The sequence below is a fragment of the Botryllus schlosseri genome, chromosome 2, assembly GCF_051294905.1.
Source record: "Botryllus schlosseri isolate E-star chromosome 2, Bs_hap1, whole genome shotgun sequence".
NCBI lineage: Eukaryota > Metazoa > Chordata > Ascidiacea > Stolidobranchia > Styelidae > Botryllus > Botryllus schlosseri.
Genome location: NC_137237.1, coordinates 1,304,019 through 1,316,960, shown reverse-complemented (window position 1 = coordinate 1,316,960; position 12,942 = coordinate 1,304,019). Strand labels below are relative to the sequence as shown.

Here is a 12,942-nt window from a genome sequence, read left to right as displayed (position 1 = left end):
TGGTATTGGTTGCAGGACAATTGAAAGTCGGTTTTGGCTAGTTTTTCCGAGGGCATCCATGCTTAGGCCTACACCCGGGCTACCCAGTTACCAAATATCAAGCCATATCGACACTTCGTTACCTCTGATAATCGCTAGGATGTTTTATTTGTTCGAAATTTCAGACATCATTTGGTAGTCGTCACTTTAAAAACGATGATTATAGTGTCGATACAGAAAACACTCGTGGTACGGATGGCTTCACTCTTCACACAAAAACCATTAAATATCAGAATGATAAATAAACGAAACCCGAAATCTTAACAGCGATAACGTTTACAACATCAGTATGACTGCGTATGACTCAGTATGACTAAATAATTGGCAAAAACTTGTAAAGATATACTTCGATACGTATTTAACTGTTCGCGTAAAAGAAGCGATCGTTTTTGTCGCATATATAAATGTGTATTGTATGCTTGATCATAGTGGGCGTTACACATGCATAGTTAAGATTTTTGAGACGTAAAATGTAAAGGAACAGTGGATTGGGACACATTTCGATCAGAGTCACCCAACATTGAATTTGTTCGAATCCGGCTCGACATACCCGAAATTAGCTTTCTGCATAATCGTGAGCAGGGACTGGGTACAATGATTAGAGTGTTCGAATCTGAATATAGTATAAGTCCAATGATTCGGGTCGAGCAGCAAGATATGATTCTTTTGAGTATTGAAATGATATCGCATATCCTCATATCGTCGTATCGCAGCATGCGAAAGATGTAGTATACAATGCTGCGCACTCTAGCGGAAATGAAATTTCCGTCCAGTCGTGATCAACCCACATCGTTGTCACAAAGTTCTATGAAATAGGCATGGTCGAAAATATGCAGAAAACCAGAATTATCTTGAACGCGATGTAGAACTATATAGCATTATATTCATTGTGGTCTACATCTTCCATAGTGTCATAACGTCATATGCGAATGGCACTCGATTCGATTTAAAGTCTAATATAGCCTACTCGATTCGGAATCGAAACACTCAGATGCTAATTAACGACATTGATGTATTTCGTATTAACTCCGCGTATATCGTTCGGTGTCGCCATAAAATGCTTCGAGTTCGTGGAATTAATCCTAGGCCGGCGGTATCTATCGTTTTCGCCTGATTCAGGAATGTCCCCCAGACTATCAATGTTAACTCCAAGTCGTGATGTGCCGGAATAGGCCGCAGTTACGGACGGTTCGCTGTGTCTCTTGTATCGATTGTGAACAGCGCTAGATAAGTCAATTGAGAATTCTGCGAGACGGTCTATCCTTGCGGTGTTGTCTTTAACGGTGTCATCAGGTTTCCCGCGAGAAGTGTTGCGAGTCCTCTTTTCTTCACCATTGAAAATGCGCGGCTTTGAAGGGGTTTTTGACATGTAAAGATGGTCGTACGTGTCTTCAGAGGCTGTACCCTGCGAAACTCGCGATTTTTGATCGCGTGATATTCTGTTTTCAAGTGATTCATCATTCGCAACATCAGCGATGTTCTGTTCAGTCGTACCACGCGTATCGTAGCGGTTTGATTCGGCAACAGATCTTTTAGTCACTGCCTTGCTGTCCGTTCTGTTATGGCAATTTCAGACCATATATTGATGTTATGGGGTTTTTGATATGCAAGGGTGGTCAGTAGCAGAGTAGTTTTACTTTTACATAGTGCTCAAGTAGGTTATTTGGACTATACTAGCGGTACTGACTTGACTTATTACGATTTCAGATTACATCTACACGCTAGGTAATGGTTTTCAATTTTTAGGCAACATTAGGGCTAAATTACTTACTTAAAAATCGCTACTTCTTCTTGTAATTGAGTAGAAATCTTCGGAGCTACTTCTCTAACGAAGTATTTCTACAGTTTCAAAATAATCAAGTACAGGTTTTAACTTGCTTGCACCACTTCCTCGAGCGGTTACGATATTAGACTCTTCTACTTCTCCGTTTTATTTTTTTTAGACAATACTAGGGTTAGAATAATTACTTTTCTTCTTACTCAGAAATCGGTGCTTCTACTTGTACTTGAGTAGAGATCTATAGCGTTACTTCTACTTCTACTTGAGTACCAACGAAGAATACTTTGATCACTTCTAAGGAAGTGTTCAACGTAGTCAGCGTCGCTACTAAACTAACTCAAAATGGCGAATGACAGTAGCAATTGGTACAATCTTAGAAAATGTATTCAGTTATTCTGGTACAGAGTTGATTCATGCGGTTCGTCTGACAATTTCTTTCATAAAAGCGAGGCAAATTTCTCCCATAATTACTTTACAAATTCCACAGTAAAAACAATATTTTACCTAAAAATGTTTAAGTCGACGCGGAACAGTTCTAAAACCATCACCATGCACTTGATAAAGTAGTGCGAGTATAACAAAAACTTACTTCAGTGCTCCGAAAAAGTGGACGCGCCTCGTAAAATGACAATTGCCGGAGTTCTCACCTTAATTTCACGAGCAAAATAATCAAGATAACCCCAACAACAATCAGAACTAGAATGGAAGCGGATAGCGGAATGAGCCATTGCGGCAAAGGCGCCTTCGTAAAGGCTATGGTAAAGGCTATGGTAATAGCTTACGATCGATTACCTCCCGACAAAGCCGATGAATAGCCGATGGTTGGAAACCTTAAAGGTCAACTGCATCTTCAAAATGACTTCACCTTATTTCGTACATTATGTGGTTAGGAATATGAATAAAATAATGAAAATTGAAATTACCAGATAGTTTTCAAGTAATTTGAATTACAAATCGAAATTCCGGAAAACGGAAACGAAATCACCCAGCCGTGAAATGACGTCAAGTAGTTGACACAACAAAAGTCCTTGTTATTTCTGTTGGCTGTTAGGTGGGATTATTGCTTAGATTTGCTGTGGATTTGGGTCTTTGAGTGGGATCATGAAAGCTGTGAAGGAGAAAATTCATAGAGTCAGATGTTATGTCGCGTATGGTTGGTCCAATACGCAATATGCCGTACCTACAATGCATTGACATCGCTGCCAAAACCCATCCATATACCGACAGGCGACCGGACGCCATTAAGACCAAAAGTGCGGACTTATAGACAACCAAAGGCAGAGTCATTTTCAAATGCGAATCACTAACAAGTATCTTGCTTCAATGAAGTATCCGAGATACGCAACACGCAAGAAAACTGACTACTGAACACGGGCAACTCTTGCCGACGTACTGCAGTAGTGCCGTTCATACTTTATTTCCACGCACCAGTGAAATTGTGGTAATGTCAGAGGAACGCACTTCTAAAGCTAAACAAAGTGTCCGAAATCGGTAAGTGAAAATGTACTGTGTCAGCTATAGTTTTGTAAGAGTGTAACTAACCGCTTATAGTAGTATTGACTGTGGTATGGTAGTCATCGAAGTATTATTGACATATAGTCTTCAGGGGTAGTGATGAATATAAGTTGAGCTTAACAAGGTGTGTTGAGTCAAAAAAGTATGGGAACCATCGGTTTACCATATTCCAAACTTAAGCATATCCATGGACAAATGCAGTGTACTCTTGAGATGGCGATTTCCCCACCTTACAGTCAAAAAACCAAAATGAAAAAGCTATGGAAAATTGTCTTTGTAACCAGCTTTCATATGATACCCTACTCGCTTGAATATACTTATAAGGTTTTGCTCAATTCGCATTCTAAATTGTGTAACGCTTGACCGATTTCAGACCATCGACCAAGTTTCGCCTCAATTTAACCTTTAACACTACACCGCATGGCATTCAATACCACATGGGAATATAGACCAATATACTAGTTACTCAGAAAACCCAGTGCCAAATCTCAACTGTAATCCAACATCTGTTTACACCTTTTTGAATTTTACATTGATAAACCCGAAGGCTGCAGAGCTGAAATGAGCAGAAAATCGTCAATTTTTAAAAATGACATAACTTTTGACCCCGGAGATCAATTTCCCTCAAATAAACTTTATTGTGTTCGAAATTAACTCATCTATGCATGTACCAAATTTCAGAAGATTTGGGAATGTGGTGGTTCCAACTTTTGTTGTCCTGGTTGGGAATGGCCCATTATTGTTTACACTCACGTGCATGTGCAAATAACTGAAATATGTATGCCTTGAAAAACTTGTAAGTAGGAGTGTACGTAGTCTGAAATAAAAACACTTGAAAATCAATTAAGAAAAAAAGATCTATAAATGCATTAGTTACTATAAAGGGAGTTCATAACCTGCTGACTTCATGATGTATAATGGTTATATATCGCTGACCTCCTATTAATGGAAGAGTTGCTATTACTTTTGAAAATACACTTCTTTTTGTGTACGGTACATGTGCGGTCATGTAATCATATTAGTTACTTTAGTTATTGAATGAGGAGTGTCAGATATCTGTGACTGAACCTATCAATATTGACCTCTCAGTAAAAGATGAAAACTTATCACTATCATCATAATAGTCGTAAAGTTAGGTAGGATGCAGTTGGCAATCCTTCATTTTTTTGATACTTCCGAACAGCATTTGGTATAGGCCTACTGCCTTCTATTCGACTTTGTTATAAAACTCAGTGATATTTTACTCCTGCTCTAGATTCCTGCAATGATGAAGTTGACGCATTCATTAAAGCAAGACCAGAAACGGCCGAGTCGACCAAGTCTATTGTGATGATTCATCCTCATTCGACAAACGGCATCGTCAAAATTAGTTGAAGGAAGCTATTGCTGGACACAAAACTCTATATTTCTCTCCCTGACACAGTAGTACTGTTGATGGATTGGTTATGTTGCATTTATTATTTTCAATACAACTATTCCTTCACGAAGCATTGTAAAATTGAAATCCTTTGAAAGTACTGGATTTGATCGGATGCGCAGACAGGATTTTTCGTTGGCTTTTGTTGCAGAATCCCAGTGGCCAGCAAACAAAATTTCCGTGTACGGTTTTTCTCAGCTTCCTGAAAAGCGTAATTGTTGTGTTACTGACGGGTAATTATTTGGCACCCGACTCAACATTTCATGTGAATGAGACTCATTCGCTCATGCATCAAACTGGATGTTATAATTATATGACAATATTCCTGTTGATATCTATAGCGAGACAATCTCCAATACATACTCTTGATTGAAATCCTGATAATGCTGTGATGCACTAATAATTCATTCGTTGCTCGAGGGACCTGTTTGCAGCACTCTCCCCTGATAGTTTGCATAAGTTGGCAACCTCCATCCTCTCAACTGTAATTGATAATACCATGCAAGATTAATAACTGGAAGGAGGTTCTCCACCAAATTACACATACCGGTGTATTTCATTTGGTCTAGACAAGCGGCTTAAGCTGAACACGCTAGGCTGATCATACTATATATCACTAACATCCTTAGGTTAGTCATCAATAATCATACTCAAACGACCCCTCGTTTTCGGAGCAGCAAGAAGTTCTACTGATATGGGATCGAGCACATCAACACTTGAAACGTGTCCTCGTTTCAACATTACTTTCGTAAGTGAGAGGAAAAAGCATACTTACATTCGACATCTGAGTACTCGGACTCGCCTGGTGAATCCATTACAAGCGAAACCTCCGCCATAACTAACTAAAATAAGCGCCCTCCTACTGCAAGACCGCCAACCCTATAGCATACATCTGCAGCGGCCAGAAGAGATGTCAACTACATGACGTCACAATGAACATTCCGCTTTTTCTGTAAACATACCAATATTGGGACTTTCGGTCCAAATTACGGCAATTTCCGATTAGTTTGAAATACGGAAAGTCGGCCATTTCGGTATGAAAAAAAATTCTGAACATGATTCCGCAAAGTTGTCTATGAAGATGCAGTTGACCTTTAAAATAGTCGGTTCAACAGCCAAGAAAGCTATATTAACCCTGTATTTTCAATTGTCACTATCAATCCAACATGACGTCACAACTGAATATTCGTGACGTCATGGCTTTAAAAAATATAAAACAAGTTTTGAAGAGCGGCCTTGTTTTAACATGTTTGTTTTAAATTGATTTATTTTCCCTTCTCGTGTGTATAAATGATTTGATATGAATGTAACTTATACCGAGAGCTGCTTACCTGTTGAGAATTTCATCGGATTACGGTTATTCAATAACGACAGAAGGTATATGGTTTTTACTAAGAAGTATCGTGTCATAAGTGCCACTACATTATCGAACACTGTGAAACGAAAGGCAACATTCAGTCCATTTTAAAGCCCCACAAGATTGCGATACGATGAAAATATATGAGGGTGTTGAAACGACTTGAAGTAACAATCAAACACCCACCTTCTCCTCGAACAGTGGTTCCCAACATGGGCGATTTTGAGAATAGGGGGCGAAAATTACAAGGAGGGCGATTGAGGGGCGAAATGTATATTTAATTAATCTAATCCAGCAACCGGATCCGCGGGCACAAAATACAGGTTATTCTGGAACTTCGCCACAAACTATCCTCGGCATTCCCGGGACTGTCAGGGATCGCCGCGAAAATTGACCTGTTTTAGTCAGTATACAAGAGAACAGGGTGGGCTGTATAAATATCCCCTTCATATTTTCTCTTTCTCGGAAACGTATAAGGGTGATAAATATATATCGAGCTTGATAATGCGGCGATGAGTCGAAAAAGGTTGGGAGCCACTGGTCTAGAAGATGTGAATAAGAGACGTGTACACTGAATTGAAATTGAAAGTAACAGAAGACAACATATAGAAAGCGCAAACGATGAAAATGTGTGCTCCGGCAAAGACTGGTATTCTGGAATGATGGAAACAGAATTATAGAGTCATGCACACCTGGAACTACTCTGCAACATAAATGGCGCATTCACCAGACAAGAATGTTGAGAACCGAAAAGGTCTACTTATGCGTCAACACGCCAGTTAAGTTCGACTTATTGTTAAAACAACGAAACACTTTTCTGCTCAGAACATGAAATCATAATGATCCATATATGCAAAAGAAATATCAGCGAAACGAAAAATTATCCAATGGTTTTTAACAGAGGTCCACACAAACCCAAAGAGTTTGTTGGAGGTCAAGACGCACGCTCGACTCATCATACAGCGGAAATCACATCGAATTGTAGCAATTATTCATGATCATCTTGTTGTTTTGTGTGAAAATTCCAGTTTAATAGTCTTTCTCTTTTATTACTGTTTTTGATGCACAGTTCATTTGGCGCACCTGTATTCTGTAGCAATGTATGGACCACGGGTTCTAGGGTTCGCAGAATGCTTGCAGGGTCCGGTCTGCAAAGGTCAAAAGCAACTGATACATTCGAGCTCGCGGAATTAAAGTCATATTCCATTCTAAATTCTAAATATTGCTTTTCTTCATAATTCTTTAACGCTTCTACAAGCAACCCTTCAAAATCTCAGTGACAAAATTGTCCCATGTAGTGAGAGAATCTCCTAAGAAAAGCGGAATTGACATATTATGAATATCTCATTTCAGATTCCTCGGATTGCCGCGTACTCGGAATTAGACCATTCGTCCTGTGATCTTTCCTCGTCGGTACTTTTCATACCAGCGAAAGAGGACATTGTCATTGCGTTGGAGACGTTGGCTATTGGACTAACATATCGAGGCTCGTCCAGTGTGTCCGGTGCGTACTGTGATTCAATATTTCCTTCAACGCTTCTGAAGACAAATCATGATAAAGATAAAGATGAAAACAACCTACATTCAACTATATATACCTATAATGAATATTCAGCATAGCTATGGTCAGTAACGAAGAACTTCTATTTTTTTCTGAGCACTTACGTAGGCTTTGCGTACTTGCTCTACAACCTCAGATGGTTGTGTTTATCAGATTACTTCTACTTCTACTAAACAGTTTTCAGTTTATTAGTCATAACCGGTCTTAGAATACTTTTTACGTACTTGGAAAACACTACTTGTCTTTGCACTTGTGTAGAAATCTCCGACTTTAATTCTACTTGAATAGGGTTAGAGTTAGGGAGAGAGAGAGAGAGAGAGAGAGAGGGGGATGGGTTCCACGTATACGATAGTTTTTTACACAACAATACGTCACGACTTCGTACTATTCCACTTACTTCGGAAACGCTGTACTTCTACTTGTACTTGAATAGAAATTAAAACGTCAATTCTACTTCTACTTCAGTATCAACTATGACTGCTTTGACCGCCTCAGGTAGTCAACGTCTATTTTCTATTTTGCTAATTTGTAACAGAGATAAGAAATATGATTGATATCGGCTGAACATATTGGTTTTATGTCACAAAATACGTAATGCCCAGAGGTGGTCAGTGAGTGGGTTTATTTCAGGAATATTCAAGTGGATTGTTAGAAGTACTTACTCAAGTCAGCATGATTTTAGACTACCCTCACTTCTAATTGACAGATTTCGTCTTTTTAGGTAAACCTTATCCTAGAATAGTTACTGTTCTACTCGGGAATCACTACTACTTCTGCTTCTACTTGAGTAGCAATGATTACTATTTTGAGCACTGCTGGCGACCAGTGCCCACCTGTGAATCAAGATCATTCACATCCTCAAATTATCAAAAATGTCCTTCGTAGTGCGTCCGTATATGTCGTCTATACTTCCAATCCTAAATGAAACTTCTCCGAGTCTCACCTCTTCTTAACGAGTAAAACCATGTTGAAAACTCCGACCAGGATGAGAATAATCAGCAACACGGTGTTGGTGATTAACAGAGGCAAGTAGCTGCTCATAGTCGGATCCGCACATTCGGGAGTATCGTTCGAAGACTCTGGAATAAATCATACAACATCATTCGTAATAGAGGTCTCGTAGCCTACTATTAGTCAAAGGTTGCCAGGAACAAAGAGTGCTTGAATGTTTTGCGTACTTGCACTCGCCCACTCGCTCAAGTGGTTACAATTATAGACTTCAACCTCTTCAGTTAACAGTTTCGAAGGTAAAATTATTGAATTTTTGCGCTTTATATTTCGCAAAGTGTAATGTAGTTTTGCGGAATGTTTTCATTAATTTTAAGAGGGGTGAAAATAATCACAGCTGCTTAGGGTAAATGACTTTATTTCGAAAATTGCACATATCTGAAGTTTCGTTTATTATTTTGCCTTAGTTGCGAAGATGCCGCCTCCTCCGAGTAACTGCTAAAAGTATGCGAATTTTCTACATGCTGATACTTTGAGTGCTTTTGAAACCATCCGTATTTGTAGCAGGGTTGTAACCAAGTCACAAGGTTCCGAGTCACAAGTCAATCTCACTTTTAAAGTTTTGACTCGGGTCAAGTCGAGTAACTTTTAATTAACCACCGAGTCGACTCCGAGTCCGAGTCACGGAGTAGAGTGTCGGGCCCGAGTCATAGTGTTTTGACTCGAGTCCGAGTCCAAGTCATTGTGTTGCATGTTCAGTTTCCAATTAATGTCATGTGAAATCCACTTTTTACAACTCTGCTCGGTGATATCGAATGCTCCGCATTCATAATATACTAATTTTTATCAGTTTCTGGTAGCATTTTCAAGTACCAGTACTAATAGACGAAATAATAATAGTGTGATAATTATTTTTCGAAATTACAATGAGATGTTTGACTTGGTAGACCCAGTCTCGCGTCATATGACTTGGTCCGAGTCATGCGAAATGACTCGAGCACAAGTCAAGTCAATACACAAATTGACTCGTGTCGAGCCATTTTTCGTTTTCAAGAATATGACTCGAGTCAAGTCGAGTCACCAAAAAATCGCGACTCGAGTCGACTCATGACTCGAGTCATTACAACCCTGATTTGTAGTGTCATCGGTATTTTAACGTTGATCGCGAAGATGCACTTTGCAATTTCGGAGGTTATCATCTCCGAAAAACGGCTAAATGTATCGAATGAATCTTACGTTATCCTGACATCAGTAATTTTAAAATACTTAAGCAAAAGGAAACCACTCACCGTCGGTTGTTGTGGTGCTGCTACCTGGCGACGACGTCCAAACCCCAGTGGTTTGGGTTGAACTACTTTTGTCTGCAGTTAAAGACGTGAGCTCTGAAGTCGTGAATGCACCTGACGGTGTTGTCGAAATGGACGATTGGTCGCTACTGTTGTCCCACGTAGTTGCAGCGACTGTTGAATGCGCATATGACAGTGTAGTCCCATCTGCGAATGTGAGAAATAGTACTCGGTTTTATACGACACGGGTGTTGTCTGTGCGTGTATTTACCTTGGTGTATAGTTTGACTGTTATTTGTATAGGACTAGTAATTAGGGCCTATCATTATTTCCGTGTGTGCCTTACTCTGTATTTATAGCCTGTTTTATGTGACGCCAAGATTATCGCCGATGTATTGAAATTGACACAAGACGCAGTCACGTAAAAAAGATCTCCGGAAACCTTATTGAATCGTGTTGGTTACTTTATATCAATTGCAGTGGCGCAAAAATCCGTTGATGCAAAAAACACCGCTAAATGATTTCTACATAATAATACTGTGAACAAAGAATAATAATAATAATTGTACCGATAGTCATTGGCGCCACAGGTGTCGTAAGCAAAAAACTCATGAGACATATCCAACAAATTCCGGGTAACGTTTGATTCGACATGATCCAAAAGATCACATTATTGGGCACTGTGCACATTCTTCGGAAGGCCTTGAATGCACCACTGGACTAAAATTACACTTGTAAATCACTGCATAATTTCTGTAATTTCGATACTTCATTTTCAATGCTCTCTACCTCTGCTCTGCAGCCCTTGCCAATTCTTCATCTGCTGCAATTCTGTAATCTGACTTTTCCATGTATTGCATAGGAATAACAATTTGAATGGATTACTGAAATTTTAAAAATTTACTCCAATCTCGCCATTTTCCTTTGGGGGCAGGTTGCTTCCCGGATTATGTGTGTATTTACCAGTTTTATTGTGAATAAAGAATATAATAATAATACTCGGACCTGTTCAAACTACCGGATTTTGAACTAGAACTAGAACTAGAACGACTTTTAAAATTACTCAATTAACCAACTAAAACACAACCGATTAATAACTGATAAGACGAGTTACTGAATTGTAAAGATATTGTAAATAAATATCAGAAATAGAATCGGCATTTCAAGCGGACAGGGTTACGAGTTTGAAACGGGAGGGGATTCGAGCCCCAAAACCCACCCCTTGCTATACAGCTAGTAGTGATGACTCTGAGCAAGCGATGGCTGCAAGAACATCACAAAACAGAACACCGGTGTCACGGTTCACGCCAAACGGCGATACGTGTTTTTCAATTGCAGTATAACTAAATTATTTATCTAGATCTAGAACTAGAACTAGAACTACTAGGAGTAAGTTGACCGGCAATAATTAACTGGATTGGAAGTTTGTACAGGTCAAATATGTAATTACTTTCATTCGTCAGTGAAGAGTTGATTGTGCCGTAGTAGTTCGTTGAAGTCGCTGATGTCGTTATGTTCGTGATTCCCGTTCCGTTAACCGAACCGGATTCTGTGGATTCGGTCGAATTCGAAGCAATCAGCAAATTTCCCGAAACTGAGACAAACAAAGTTACTCGGTTCTGTGTCCTGTTGAAAGACTCTCACCGAACTCATTTTAGTATACGATTTTGCCGCTCCCATAATTTTATAATGTATATTGTGACTCCATCCTTGTCCATTAAATCACAATGAATTAGTGACGCAACACTATTAGTGAAGTAATTTCCCCTCGATAAACGAACTTTTGAAACTCAATTTTTATCTTTTCGAGTCCTATATGCCCACTGCACATTTTATACAAATGGAAAACATACCCGTCAAGCCGATAGATGTCGTCATCAGCGCGCTAAAATTCATATTTGCTGAGAATAAAATGAAGAAGCGTTTTGACAGCAACCGCAACATGACACAAAAAATTACTTTACACATCATCGAATCGATATGTAATCATTTCAGAAATACGCATGTCCGTGAGTAAATCTGCACATTTAAAACTAACCACGAAATCGCCTCTTTCGTAATTCGCATTTCAGCTAAGTTGTATATGATGTTTTTTCAGATTATTTTACTATAATTCCCTTTCTACAAGGAACTATGTAATAGACACCACGTTTTCCCGTAGTTCAATACGAAGCCGCCAACAACACGAGATACCTTTACAAGAAATACCCAGGAAATGGCATCTGTGGTATTACTAACTCAGTTACGGAATACTGTCTCTGCCAACATATTTACTTGATTATAAATGACCATATACCGACCAAGAGATACTTCATGGTTTCCGAGGTTCATCGACTTTATAATGTACTTCCACTATTCCAGTTGCGACCTGCGTCTTCTGCATAACTGGTCCTGAATAGCCAACACATTGCTGTGATTCAATCATGCCAATATGCATATGGAGTTCTGTTGTGCCAATATGATTGGGCAATAAACCTTCGTCGCTTAGCCTGTATTGTTGTCCAGGTATGTTTATTATGCGAATATTTTTGTGCCTAATTAGGGATACCATATGTCGTCTTTTTTCGAGAAAACCCAAATGTCCTCGGAGGACGCCCAATTATCCTCTTTTCTGGCAATTCATCCTTTTTTATTACAGTGGGTGTTAGGTGATGACATAGAGATATCTAAAATGATAACATCGACAGCAAAGGTGCGTGAAAACTGACTTTCTACACAATTGACGCGAAGTTGGAATAAATGACAGATCAACGTAAAGCGGAAACCAGTTTACAGGCTTTTTTCGATCAATCCTATCTCCCATTTCCGTAAAATTCTCCAGTTGCATTGTATGTTAATGTCAGATGTAAAAAGTTTCCTCCTTCTTAGACATAAAAATATGGTATCCCTAACTTAGTACCTAATGAACTCTCTTTCTATGTATTTATATATATATATATATATCTCACACACTAGTTGGAAGCGGAAAAATCATTGACAGAAGCAATCTTTCAAACATCTCGCAAACCTATAGCGAACGACTAGAGCGTGTCTCCGATA

At 39.1% G+C, this 12,942-nt stretch overlaps 2 protein-coding genes and 1 long non-coding RNA gene across 6 annotated transcripts; 1 reads left to right on the top strand and 2 right to left on the bottom strand.

Moving 5' to 3' along the window:
- Nucleotides 1–264: 264 nt before the first annotated feature.
- Nucleotides 265–2,561, bottom strand: LOC145432897 (uncharacterized). Its single transcript, XM_080309730.1, has 2 exons — nt 2,467–2,561; nt 265–1,595 (listed from the first exon to the last, which is right to left on the bottom strand). Exon 2 carries the CDS (start codon nt 1,406–1,408, stop codon nt 1,034–1,036), a length of 375 nt encoding a protein of 124 aa, XP_080165856.1. The 5' UTR covers nt 1,409–1,595; nt 2,467–2,561; the 3' UTR covers nt 265–1,033.
- Nucleotides 2,562–2,656: 95 nt separating this feature from the next.
- Nucleotides 2,657–4,851, top strand: LOC145432898 (uncharacterized). Its single transcript, XR_013912996.1, has 2 exons — nt 2,657–3,310; nt 4,590–4,851. It is a non-coding gene; the product is annotated as an uncharacterized LOC145432898 (long non-coding RNA).
- On the bottom strand, nt 4,770–11,800 carry LOC145432896 (uncharacterized). 4 transcript variants are annotated; one of them, XR_013912995.1, is made up of 7 exons: nt 11,757–11,800; nt 11,354–11,497; nt 9,907–10,110; nt 8,613–8,748; nt 5,527–7,647; nt 5,115–5,233; nt 4,770–4,953 (listed from the first exon to the last, which is right to left on the bottom strand). XR_013912995.1 is itself a non-coding variant. In XM_080309729.1 (5 exons), the coding sequence occupies exons 1-5, from the start codon at nt 11,797–11,799 to the stop codon at nt 7,458–7,460; spliced, it is 717 nt and encodes a 238-aa protein (XP_080165855.1). In that variant the 5' UTR covers nt 11,800; the 3' UTR covers nt 4,770–7,457. The 4 variants fall into 4 exon arrangements, 1 of the variants encoding a protein (XP_080165855.1); XR_013912994.1 differs by having other exon boundaries at nt 5,115–7,647; XR_013912993.1 differs by having other exon boundaries at nt 4,770–5,233.
- Nucleotides 11,801–12,942: the final 1,142 nt, after the last annotated feature.

Excerpts from the sequence above, each read along its gene's own strand:
- LOC145432897 (XM_080309730.1), bottom strand. The coding sequence starts at position 1,408 with ATGTCAAAAACCCCTTCAAAGCCGCGCATTTTCAATGGTGAAGAAAAG.
- LOC145432896 (XM_080309729.1), bottom strand. The coding sequence starts at position 11,799 with ATGAATTTTAGCGCGCTGATGACGACATCTATCGGCTTGACGG. Across the intron at positions 11,498-11,756 it reads GACATCTATCGGCTTGACGG|TTTCGGGAAATTTGCTGATT; the intron begins GTATGTTTTCCA and ends TGTTTGTCTCAG. Across the intron at positions 10,111-11,353 it reads CTCTTCACTGACGAATGAAA|ATGGGACTACACTGTCATAT; the intron begins GTAATTACATAT and ends TCACATTCGCAG.